General features: G+C 43.3%; 1 protein-coding gene across 7 annotated transcripts in view; it reads left to right on the top strand.

Annotated features, from left to right (window-relative positions):
- The window catches only part of LOC102463966 (neurabin-1-like), a 93,161-nt gene that overhangs the window by 27,848 nt on the left and 53,251 nt on the right, over positions 1 to 12,062 (top strand). For all 7 annotated transcript variants that reach the window (XM_075933637.2, XM_075933636.2, XM_075933635.2 and 4 more), the window contains exons 10-11: positions 6,685 to 6,781; positions 6,862 to 7,042. In XM_075933637.2, the coding sequence (XP_075789752.2) occupies positions 6,685 to 6,781; positions 6,862 to 7,042 (278 nt within the window). The remainder of the gene's footprint in view (positions 1 to 6,684; positions 6,782 to 6,861; positions 7,043 to 12,062) is intronic.

The following is a 12,062-nucleotide window of genomic DNA, read 5'->3' as shown; positions in this document are numbered from 1 at the left end:
TCTGGCTAGAAACTGGCCAATGGGATTGTGCAGGGGGTGGAGGCAGCTCCTGAATCTTTCTCCCCTCTCTTTCAGTTTTGAAACAGAAATGGGGGCTGATAGCTGTGTTTCTGAGCAGCGTGTGGGGCTGTAGGGGCAAACAGGAGAGCCTGCCTGGGACTTCCCGCTGCCTCCACGGGCTGGATCTGGTGGCTTGGTGGGTGGGATGTGGCCCATGAGCTGTATTTTACCCAGGCCTGACCTAAAGAGTGGATTATCTTTGTTTCTGTAACCGAATTTCCTATATGCGGTTGGGCAAGTCACCTAAATTAAAATGTTCAATAGCTGGCCACTAACTGTGTGCTCCTTATTTTCTGGGTGCTTATCTCAAGATGCTTAGGGTGTAGTTTGTAGAAGTGCTGAGCACTCAAGAGCAGCTGTCCTCAATGAGAGCTGTGCTTTGGACATATGAGAGGTTATGAAATGCTAAATACTGTTGGGCCTGATTTTTCAGATGCCACAAATTGAGACAAATAATATGTTCCTCAGTTCCCCCATCTCTTAAATGTTGATAATAATTCCACCTTGCCTCTTAAAATGTGAAAATAGTGATGCATTCAGGAAATATGGTGATAATTACCATAAAAGTACATGAGAAAATAATGATACTATATTTAGTATGGGCTGGTTGGCTCACCTGATACTGAGTGATGAGTCACGATGTTATGTGATAAATAAGGCCTCTTTGGCTACACAATGAATAAGAATTAAAAAAAAAAAATCCAGTGAGCACTATTCATTTATTGAATAAGTCCTGTTATTTGAGGGGGTGGAGGGAGATTGCTCCTGTAGTTTTAATTCAGCACATGTACATATACAGAATGACACAATCTCATTTCTGCCACTTTCTAACTTTTGAGTGATTGACACTAGGGATGTTAAAATACGGTTAATTGATTAGTCAATAGGCACTTTCGCATTCCTCCTTTGAAATGTACAAGAGCTCCTGCTGAGGCCTTGTGATATGTCTATGCTGGCAGCTGGAAGGTGTAATTTTTAGCTAGTGTGGCTGTATGCTTGCTACCTCTGATCAGAGATTTTTGGTATATAGTCTGGTGGCAAGCCTGAGCTGCTGCTTCTGCTGCCATGCTTGCACTGCTATTTTTAGTTCACTTGGTCAAACAGAGTGAGTTTGTACATCTTACTGATCTGGAAATTAGATGTCCCAGCTAGGGATGTTAAAATTAGATTAGTCAATTAATCGAATAGTCAATGGAATTTCCATTGACTATTCGATTAGTTGATAAGGGTGCTTCTGCTTTGAAATATAACAGGAGCCAGCCTGGCTGTTGATACATTTCCAAGGTGGAAGTGCTGCGCTGCATTCCGGCTTTGAAATATATAAGAGCCCTTTTGTGCATTTCAAAGATTGAAATGCCGCATGGAGCCTTGGGGGTAGGGGTAGCGGGGGACTCTGAAGTTCCTGCTGACCCTGAGCTCCATGCGGCTCTTCCACTTTGAAATGCCACATGGAGCCCAGGGCCAGTGGGGAGTCCCCGCTGGCCTCAGGCCCCACAGAGTGTTTCAATCTTTGAAATGCACAAGAGCCCCTGCTGGGGCTCTTGTATGTTTCAAAGGTGGAATGCTACTACTGCCCCTTTCCCCTCCTACGGATCTGAAGCTGGGGGAACTGGCATTTAAGCCGGCTTCCCCCAGCATCCTCTCTTCTACCGTCCCTTGATGACTCTTTCTGATAGAGGCAGCAAGGGGGATGAGTGACTAGTTGACTAGTGTGTTGACTATCCAATAAGCTTTCGCTTATTGGATAGTTGACTAGTCAATTAGTTGCTTCCATCCCTAGTCCCAGCTGCAAGGTGGATGTATTTTTACTCTGCAGCTTGCTGAAGAATAGATTGACAGCTGATGCAAGTAGTTATGCAACAAGAGGATGTAGCAGTGCTTCTGGTACGCTGAGAGAAATAAAGGACTAGCACGTTGATGTGTAGAGAGGGTTGGCTTGTGGTGATGCAGTGCTTTAGCACCAGAGTGGTTTTGATTTAAATCATGATTTAAATTACTAGCCGGGAAGACTCGATTGAATCATGATTTTCTACATCAAAGTGCATTTTTGTTGGTTTTTATAACCTTAATACATATTCTTCACAACTCAGAGATGTAGGTTTCATTATTAGAAGGTACACACTATAGGGTATGTCTGCACAGCAAAGTTATTTCTAAATAACAGCTGTTATTCAAAATAACTTTACTAGCATCTACACAGCCAAACCGCTGTTTCAAAATTAATTTGAAATAGTGGAGCACTATTAATTTGAAATAGTGGTAAACCTCATTGCACGAGGAATAATGCCAAATTCGAAATAGCTCTTTTGAAATAAGTGCTGTGTAGACTACACAGCACTTATTTCGAAATAGGGGGCCTCCAGTCTTCCCAGGGTGCCCTGGTGGCCACTCCAGCCTCATTCAAGAACACTCTTCTCCCTCCTCCCTTCCCAGAGTCCTTAAAGGGATTGACTCTGGCCACAGTGCCTGTGCCAGCTCCAAGCCTGCTGGCCTTAAATGCGATTCAGCATCCACTCAATATAGACGTTCTATTTCGAAATAGCAAAATACTATTTCGAAATGCATGTTGTGTGTAGACGCGTTATTTCAAAATAACTTATTTCAAATTAACTATTTCGAAATAAGATATTTCGAAATAACGCTTTAGTGTAGACATACCCATACATCTTTAAATAGTAATTTAGTTTGAAATCTTTTCAGATTAATTTTACAGCTATATCAGAAAATTAATGATTGTTTGGTTCTTTTATTTACCAAAGATTAGTTGAAGCAGATATTTATGAAGTCATTGGGAGATGAACTATCTCCAGTTCAACAGGTTAATCATTAATATTTGGAGGATTTTCTTGCCATGCTGTAATAGGGGGAGAACATCACCAGATAGACATTTAAATTGTTTTATTTAACTAAAACAACAATGTTATGTATTCTGGATTTTTTCTTCAACAGCAAACAAAACAATCATATGAATTTAAACTAATTCATTCCAAGCTGAGAAATTGTTGGGACCTGAAAAAGCAGAAAAACTTGTTTTTCATTTACAGATTATGAACAAACAAGAAAATGAAGGTGAATACAACTGAAATAGCTACAAAAGCCAATATTTTAAGTTTCTCATGTTGACCTGGCTGACAATTGATTTAATGTTTGCATTTTTTAATATTTCAATATTTTTAAATTTTAACAAAAACAAACCTGATTTTTTTAAAATTGGATATTTAACTAAACTAAAAAATTCATATGCTTGTTTTGTTTGCTGTTGAAGAAAAAAATCCAGAATACATAATATTGTTGTTTTAGTTAAATAAAACAACTTAAATGTCTATCTGGTGATGTTCTCCTCCTATTACAGCATGGCAAGAAAAATCCTCCAAATGTTAATGATTAACCTGTTGAACTGGGTACAATTATACTAACTATTCAAATTACAAGACCTCTTACAGTTCCTCCCAGAACAGAAGTGGCCTCAACTTCAGGGCATAATTCAAGAGGGCTATACCATCGCCTGTACGGCACTCCAAGTGGATCTAGATGTCACAGACACTGCCACACATAGCACTGCCATGGCAAGTGTCATGCGCAGACCCTCATGGCTCTAAGCCTCAGGGATACCCAGGGAGTTCACACCGCCAGCAGTAATCCAACTCTAACCAACCATTCACATTGAAACAGCAAATTTGAAGCTTTGGTCTAGGGCTTGAGCAACATCCCTGCCATACCATCGCCGGCACCATCAAACCTCCAATTTAGCCACTAGCTATTGTCCTTCTTCCAACAATGGACCGAAATAACATCCGACCAAACTGATACTCTCTAGAATCCACAGATCTTCATCCCCTTCACATCCACTCCCCCTACCTACCTCTCCTCCCCACCCCTCTTCAGGAACCACTCTCACTCGAAATACTTCCTCACACAGAAGACAAGGGGGTGGAGACCCATACTAGATTTCGGAAAGTTCAACAAGTATATAACATACTGAAGGTTCAAAATGGCCACTTTAGCAACCATCAGACCGTGGAGATTGGTTCTCAGCCCACAACTTCGAAGATGCCTATTTCCATATAACAATCCATCCAACACAGAGATGTTTCCCACATTTCACAGTCAGAAACAACCACTGCCAGTACCGAGTTCTCCCATTGGGCCTATCAACAGCACCAAGAGTATTTTCAAAAACTCTGGTGGCTGTAGCCACCTACTTCACGCTGCAGCCCACACAGACTCTTGAGTTTTAGCTGCTCAACTAGATTCAGTAACAGCCAAGGCAACACTACCTTACTCCAGGGCAGCCCTGGGCAAGAGATATCTAGGGGATGATTTCTCTGAAATGGGAAACCCCACTCCTATATGTGTTCCCACCATTACCTTTGATCCATCGAGTAATCATGAAAATCAAACAGGACTGATCACACGTCATATTAGTAGCACCATCAAAGTCCAGACCTAGTTTCCTTATCTGTAATGATTGGCAATCTCCGTTCCTCGTGCATTCTTTCCACATTCCAATCTTTTATCTCAGCATCACGGCAGAACCCTCCATCCGGACCCAGTCACACTTCATCTCAAAGCCTGGTTCCTTCATGGCTCCATGATGCTGAAACATCCTGCTGTGACAGAGTAAAGCAAATACTAATCTGTAGTTGACGGTATTCTACCAGAAAATCCTACACCTATAAACAGAAAAGATTCTCAAAGTGGATATGGGAAAAACACAATATTCCATCTCCACCACGCTTCTAGTAATCATACTGGACTACCTTCTTAAGCTATGGGAGTCAGGACCTCCTTTAGTTTAATAAAGGTTGCTGAATTTCACAAACTAATGGATAGGATCTCGCTCTTCTCGCATCCCATGACCAAACAGTTCTTAACAGGATTCCAAAATATGTACCCTGCAGTGAGACCATCTACTCCTCTGTGGGACCTCAATCATGTCCTTAAGAGTCTCACAAAGCCACTCTTTGAACCACTTGCTCATAGCTATATCTCTCGATGAAGGTGGCCTTTCTCATAGCCATCACTTCCAGCAGACAAGTAGGAGAAATAGCAGCTTTGATGGCAGATCCCTCTTATACAATCTTCAGCAAAGAGAGTGTAACACTCAAACCTCGCCCAGAGTTCCTCCTGAAAATTCCTATACTTTTCCATATTAATGAACCAATCCACTTTCCTGCATTCTGTCCAAAGCCACATGATGACTCAATTCAAGCAGTGGTACACGCCCTCGATGTACAACGAACGATTGCCTTTTATCTCGTTAGGACCAAGTCCTGGAGGAAGTCCATGAGACTTTTCATTTCTTTTGTTGAATGCTCAAAAGGACAAGCTGTCTTCTCCTAAAGGATATCAAAAAGGATCTCCTCTTGCATCCATGTTTGTTACACAGTCCATAACAAGCAACCACCACCTGTCATCACAACAAATTCCACCAGAGCAGTGGCTTCCACCACAGCCTTCCTGAACATGTCCCATTAGAAGACATCTGCAGAGCAGCAACCTGGTCCTCCGAGCACACATTTACCAAACACTGTGCCTTGACTTCCGGCCTAATTCCGACAGCATTAGTGGGTCAGGTGGTTCTCTATACAGTCTCTGGGGCAAGGCTCCAACACCACCTATACGAGACAGATGCTGCTCTTCAGACATCTAGAGTGGAGCATCCAAAGGGACATCACTTGAAGAAGAAGAGAGAGTTACTTATCTTGTTCAGTAACTAGAGTTCTTTGAGATGTGTGTTCCCAGGGGTGCTCTACTACCCTTTCTTCCCTACTTTGGAGTCTCTTCGGGGCATGTCCAAAGTAGAGATGGACCGGAGGTGCCACGCGCGCAACTAACAGATGCTAACGGCACAAGGAGACACCACTGTGCATGTGTGGTGCAGCAGACCACTGTTAAAGAAGATTGCTGGTGTTAGGACGCACCAGCACCTAGAGTGGAGCACCCATGCGGACACACATCTCAAACTCCCACTAGGGGAGTAACTTCCTCTTCCCTGCATTTTGTTCAAGGCTACAGAAATTGGCTTCAGGATACTCAGCATGTGTTGAACATTTCTCTTAAGCCCAGTGTTGAGAACTTTGGCTGTAATAGTGCCATCTATTTTTTCCCTATTTTGTTCACAAACTGTCTTCAGATTAGGCCAGTTCTTGATATAGTGCTCAAAACAGTACAGTACTGAGTTCCATTGCATGTCTTGTGGGAGAGTTAGCTCGGTTCCTCCCACTTTTTTCAGAGCAGTTTCTGCAAAGTGGTTGTTACAGAAGTATTTTACAATTTCAACATTAGCCTTTCCTGCATTTTTTTTCAAGTAAAAATAGCCAAATGGAAAGAATCTTGAGGGGGTACGAGTGCCACTTACTTTATATGGCATTTTTAAGCTACAACCCAGAATAAACTTAACAGTTGTAGTTCCTGTTTTTCTTGCACATACTTGAGTTTGTGGGCTTACAAAAATAATGAACATAATTACTGAAAGTTGTGTGTTTGATCATTTGCAATGTTTAAAATATTGATCTTACAACAAGGATAATTACATTAATTGAATAAATAATCAATTTTAATCTTTCCTTATCAGCTGAAATCCTTTTAATGTTGCAGTACAATTGTATCTTCCTCCACTAGAGAAATAGAATTTATGAAAAAAGAAGAGGATCATACAAGGGTTCTTGAAGAGAGAGACAAGAAACATGCAGAACAGCTGAAAATATTGCAGGAGGAGGTTAGGCAATATTGCATTTTTAATACAGTTTTCACATTTATTATGAATTGGCATCTAACTTTTAATTTTAACATTTGCAGATTTCAGAGCTTCAGAACAAATTAAAAATATATGAGAGAATGCCTTCTGTGATTGGTGATAGCATTTTGCTGGATACTGCCTCTCAAAGTCTAGAAAAACTAAATGAATGCTCAGAGATTAAAGAAAATGCAAAAAAATTAGAGTCATCAGCAGTGGAAAAATTAGGTTCTTCAGACACTGGTAAGTTGAGCAGTAATAGAGATAAAAATCTGTGCTAATAAAACTCTAAAATATTGACTGTACCCAAACAAGTTGTTAGGTGTGTGTGATGGAAGAGAGCTATGTTTCTGTGTTTTTAAAAGAAGAATTAAGGACCTCTTTTATTAGTCCTCATTGTAGCACAGAGTGTTTTGTAGATATACTGGATTTTGTGTATTGTGTAGGAATAGGGTTTCCGGGTGTCCGGTATTGACATTCTGTCTAGTAAAAAGATTTCAGAAAATACCGGACACCTAAAATGTCTGGTATTTTCTGGGTTTTTTCCCCTGCCAGGAGGCAAAAATACCAGACACCTGACAACCCTATGACACACTCAGCAAATGGGCCCAGCCCCTGCCCCCACCCCCGGACTCGATAAAGATGCCTGCCAGCAAAAAGCCTAAAGACGTGAAGGAATGGAAAGCAATGCCTTCTCTGGGTCTTAGTGCTCAACCTCTCCCCTCTTCCTATCCCTATTCTGACTCCTCATGCACTTAAAGGGGCCATGCTGTTTTAATGGTCTTCCCCTTTTTTTGCCCTCAACAGAATTTTTTCCACATTTTTTGGGGGTGGGGGTGGGAGGTGTTCAGTATTTTTGGTTAAACCATTTGGCAACCCTATGTGGGAAGTGATATGCACAAAGTCAGCTATGGTCCTGTTTAATGGATCATTATACATACCTTATTGAAAAGAAAAGTGTATAGGTTGGACACTGATGTATTTTTTTAAGTACTTAAAGAATGATTTTTAAAAAAGCATTGTGAGTTCTTCTTCGGCTCATTGATGTTTTCTTAATGTTCTGAAAGAGGATTGTTTACATGATGGACAGTATTTATATGATTGGGATCTTATCAAAATTCTTTACAAGTGCAAAAAAAAAAGCATTTTTGACAACACCTGTGATACAATCTTAGAAAGTATAGTTGAAATTAAGGCTTGTACTGTAGACATGCACTATGTTGCTTCCTACACGTTTTACAGGATGAAAATTTGTCAGTAGTAGGTCCATGTAAATATTCCATCTGGTAACTTAAATCATGCCCATTTGCATACTCCAATGAAAAACATTACTGAATTTTTTTCTAGGTTCATTTGTATTTACTAGCAGAGTGGTGGGCAGTACTGGTCATGTGGCCTATAGGGGTTCTATGTGTGGTTCAAGCAACATTTTGCTTACCAGTGCCCATACACAGGTTTGCCAGATTATGCTGGTTTTCATCAGCTTTGGGGTGTGTGTGTGTGTCTGTGTTTTAACCAATTTTACTAAAATGGCACACACTTAAACAAGCTTGCCAAGGATTTCCCTGGTAAGCCAATCTGGTTGCCTACCATATTTGCTTTTCTTACTGCAAATAAGGTCAAAACCATCTTACCTCTTTCATAGTACTAAATAGGGAGGGAGATCCTGGCTATATGGGAAAAGTTGAGAATGATTGCCCTAAGATGATGTTGATTCTGGGTCTAATTGTTAGGGTAGACCAGGCCTGGGCAAATATGGCCCCCGCAGGCTGGATCCAACCCACCAAGTCACTGGATCTGACTTGCAGATGCAGTGGGGAGCGCCAGATAGGTTCCTCTACTTGACCTGCAGCCCCACACACTGCTCAGAAAAGCAGCTGTGGGGTAGTTTCTCTTTAAAAACTGTGAGTCTGGAGGTGAAGGGGGAAGGTTACAGGCATAATTCCCACCACCAGCACAATCCAATTGGCTGGCTTCTGGCCAAAAACTGGCCAGTGGGAGCTACCTGTTTGAATACAGACAGCACATGAAGCACCATGCCCCTCTCCCCTCTGCCTCAGTTATTCACACAAGCACATGGCTGGGCAGGCAAGCTGGCTGAGAAACTTTTTTTTAGCTCTGCAAGCATTTAGCTCTACAGGTAGACAAGCTGGTTGGACTGCTGGCTGGTAAGTCTCCTGGACAGAGCCTGCCTCTGGCACCCCAGTCCCTCTCTTCTCCAACCCTTTGCTTCCCCCCCCCCCAACATACCCAAACCCTCTGCCTCCCTCCTGCACCTATATCTCCTCCCAGATCTGGTACCCCAATCCCCAGCCTCAGATCACAATCCCCTCCTACCCTAGGTTACAACCCAAACTCCTGCACCCCAGTCCCCTGCCCTAAGTCACAACTGCCTCCTTTACCCAAACTCCCTCCCAGACCCCACTCTCCCTCCTGCACCTCAGTTCTTTATCCCAAGCGCCCTTCTGCACCCAACCCCATCCAAGACCCCCAACCCCCACTCCCTCATCCTGGAAGAGTGCGGCCCTCGACCACTTTCCAAAATCTTGGAGTGGCACCTGGCCAAAAATTATTGCCCACTGCAGGGGTAGACTGACGAGATTTAAAGATAAAGTGAGAATATCCTGTAAAAAATTCCAATTGAGAGATTGGAATTTGCAAGGTTTACCATACTGCTTTCAGAAGTCTTGCATAGTTTGGAGTGTTTATGGGAGGAATAGAGAATTAAGATTTGCTGTTAGCTACTACCTGAGGTCTTAAAAAAAAATCTGAAACAGATCATGTCTTCAATACTCAACATCAGCTGAGAAGGTACCTCTGGGTTATTAAATGCAGTCCTCTGCTGTTGCAGGCAGCCCCATCAGATTATTATCCAGTTCACATACTTAATATAAGTCCATGTTAATGCTGCTTGTTTCCTCTGCTTCTCCTATTTTTGCAAGATTTTTATCAAGTTTCATTCCTCAGATGTTTAGACACATTCTTCTAAATTTCAGCCTAAATTTATTCATAGCTAGTTTATACCCATTTGTTCTTATGACAACATTATCCTTTAGTTCTGTCTTCTCCCTTATTAGTGTTTGCCTTCCTGATGTATTTATAGCAATAGTTGTATCTCCTCACAGTAGCCTTTTGCTGCACCTGTTCCAGTTCGAATGAATCTTTCTTGAACATGGGTGACCAAAACTGAACACAGTGTACTAGATGAGATCTTACTTATAATGCCTTCCTTATCTCTATTGGAGATACTTCTTATACAGTAAAATTCCAATTGTCTGGCATCCAGTGGACTGGCTCTCCCGATAGTCTGGCACCAACTGGAACCCGGAAGTGCTCCGGCCAGCCGGACAATTGGAGCTGCTCCGAGCTGCTTCCCCAAGTCTGCCGCTGGCACTGCTGAAACTGACCAGTGGCAGACTTGGGGAAGCTGTGGAGCAGAGCAGCTGGGGTGCAGCCGGGCACCGAGCAGGGGGATGAGGGGCGGCGCTGTGGGACCAACCCGGCAGCACCCCAGCTGCTCTGCTCTGCGCTGCTTCCCCAAGTCTGCCGCTGCTGAAACTAATGAGGGGTGGACTTGGGGAAGCTGCAGAACAGAGCAACTGGGGTGCTGACGGGTTGGTCCCGCAGTGTCGCCCCTTACCCCCCTGCTCGGGGATAACTACTGAAGTCTGGGGGGTGGGGAGCTCTCTCCTCTCCCCTCCCAGAAACTCTCAGCAGCGGTGCGGGGCTTCCCCCGCCTTCCTGCACAATGGCGGAGGGTTTGCCCTTCGCTGGGCCATTCCCTGCCCAGCCCCCAGATGCAGTGCGGATCTGACAGACCCCTCACAGCCCCCCGCCGGAGTACCTCCCGATACTCCGGCATATCTGATAATCCGGCACAAAGGTGCTGGATTATCGGAAGTCTACTGTACATTCATATTTTATATAGTTTGAGTTGTCATCTGTATTATTCCTGTGTGCTGCCCTCAGCTTATACCTTCAAATTTCCTGGATGGTCTCCTCTGAAAACAAATGCAAATGATTTTGAGGTCAGCTTTATTTATAAAGATGTGCAAATTTCATCTTGATTGACTGCTGTTTAGGGTTTGTTAGAAACTGCAATAGGTGAAATGTTTAACTTTTAACACTTAGTGGCATATCAATGCATATGGCATCTGCCACAGTTACGTTTTTGCCATATGTCCAATATACCTGTCAAAGAGATAGCAGCCAATCCAGAGCTAGAAGTATTTGTGCTTAGTCCCCCTCCACACTATCTGTGAAAGGCAGGCTTCTTTTTGGAGCAGCTGCAGTAGAACGTGTTACCACAAAAAATTCCCACTGGAGACTACCCAGTGTTACACTAGCATGGATTTATTATTTGAGGAATTAGCACTCCATTATATGCACTACAAAAATAGAGCTGCCACCAAAGGTTTTAACTAAAGAGGGAACCAGCTGTCTGTCTCTCTCTCTCTCTCTCTCTCTCTCTCTCTCTCTCTCTCTCTCTCTCACACTCACACTCACACTCACACCCCTCCATTCATTCACTCATTCACAGACATTCATTCCTGCCCTCAGGCACTCACACACTTAGGGTACATCTAGACTACATGCCTCTGTCGCCAGAGGCATGTAGATTAGGCTACCAGACATAGGAAAATGAAGCGGCGATTTAAATAATCGCCGCTTCATTTAAATTTACATGGCTGCCGCGCTGAGCCGACAAACAGCTGATTAGCTGTTTGTCGGCTCAGCGCGATAGTCTGGACACACGGGTGTCGACATCAAAGGTATTTGTCGACCACCCAGGTATGCCTCATTTAAATCGCCGCTTCATTTTCCTATGTCTGGTAGCCTAAGCTACATGCCTCTGGCGACAGAAGCATGTAGTCTAGACGTACTCTTACACAGGCATATGGGTTGCAGAAGGAGCCAAGGCATGTAGATTCTGGAGGCTCTGTCTGCTGATCATGGCAGGGGAGGGGGGAGGGACTGATCAGGTAAGACACTTGGCTGTAGAGGTGCTTCTCAGGAAGAGGAAAAAGAGAGAGTCTCACATGTGCTCCCTCTTCTTTTATTGTGTCTGAGTGGCCCCTGTGACTCATCCACCTCTTCACCAGGGAGCATGCCCAGGCTTCCCTTTATCCAGCAAAGCAGCAGTCTCTGACTCTTCACCAAGTGCTCCAGCCTCAGCACTGCAAACTTCAAAAACACACACACCTCTTCATTCACTCAGGAGAATGCAGTTTAGAGCAAGTTACAAGCAAGGTGGCTGAGAGTT

This window comes from Pelodiscus sinensis, chromosome 7 (assembly GCF_052426305.1).
Source record: "Pelodiscus sinensis isolate ZL-2025 chromosome 7, ASM5242630v1, whole genome shotgun sequence".
NCBI lineage: Eukaryota > Metazoa > Chordata > Testudines > Trionychidae > Pelodiscus > Pelodiscus sinensis.
Note: the sequence above shows the minus strand (reverse complement) of the source record. Positions and strands in the feature narration are given on the sequence as shown.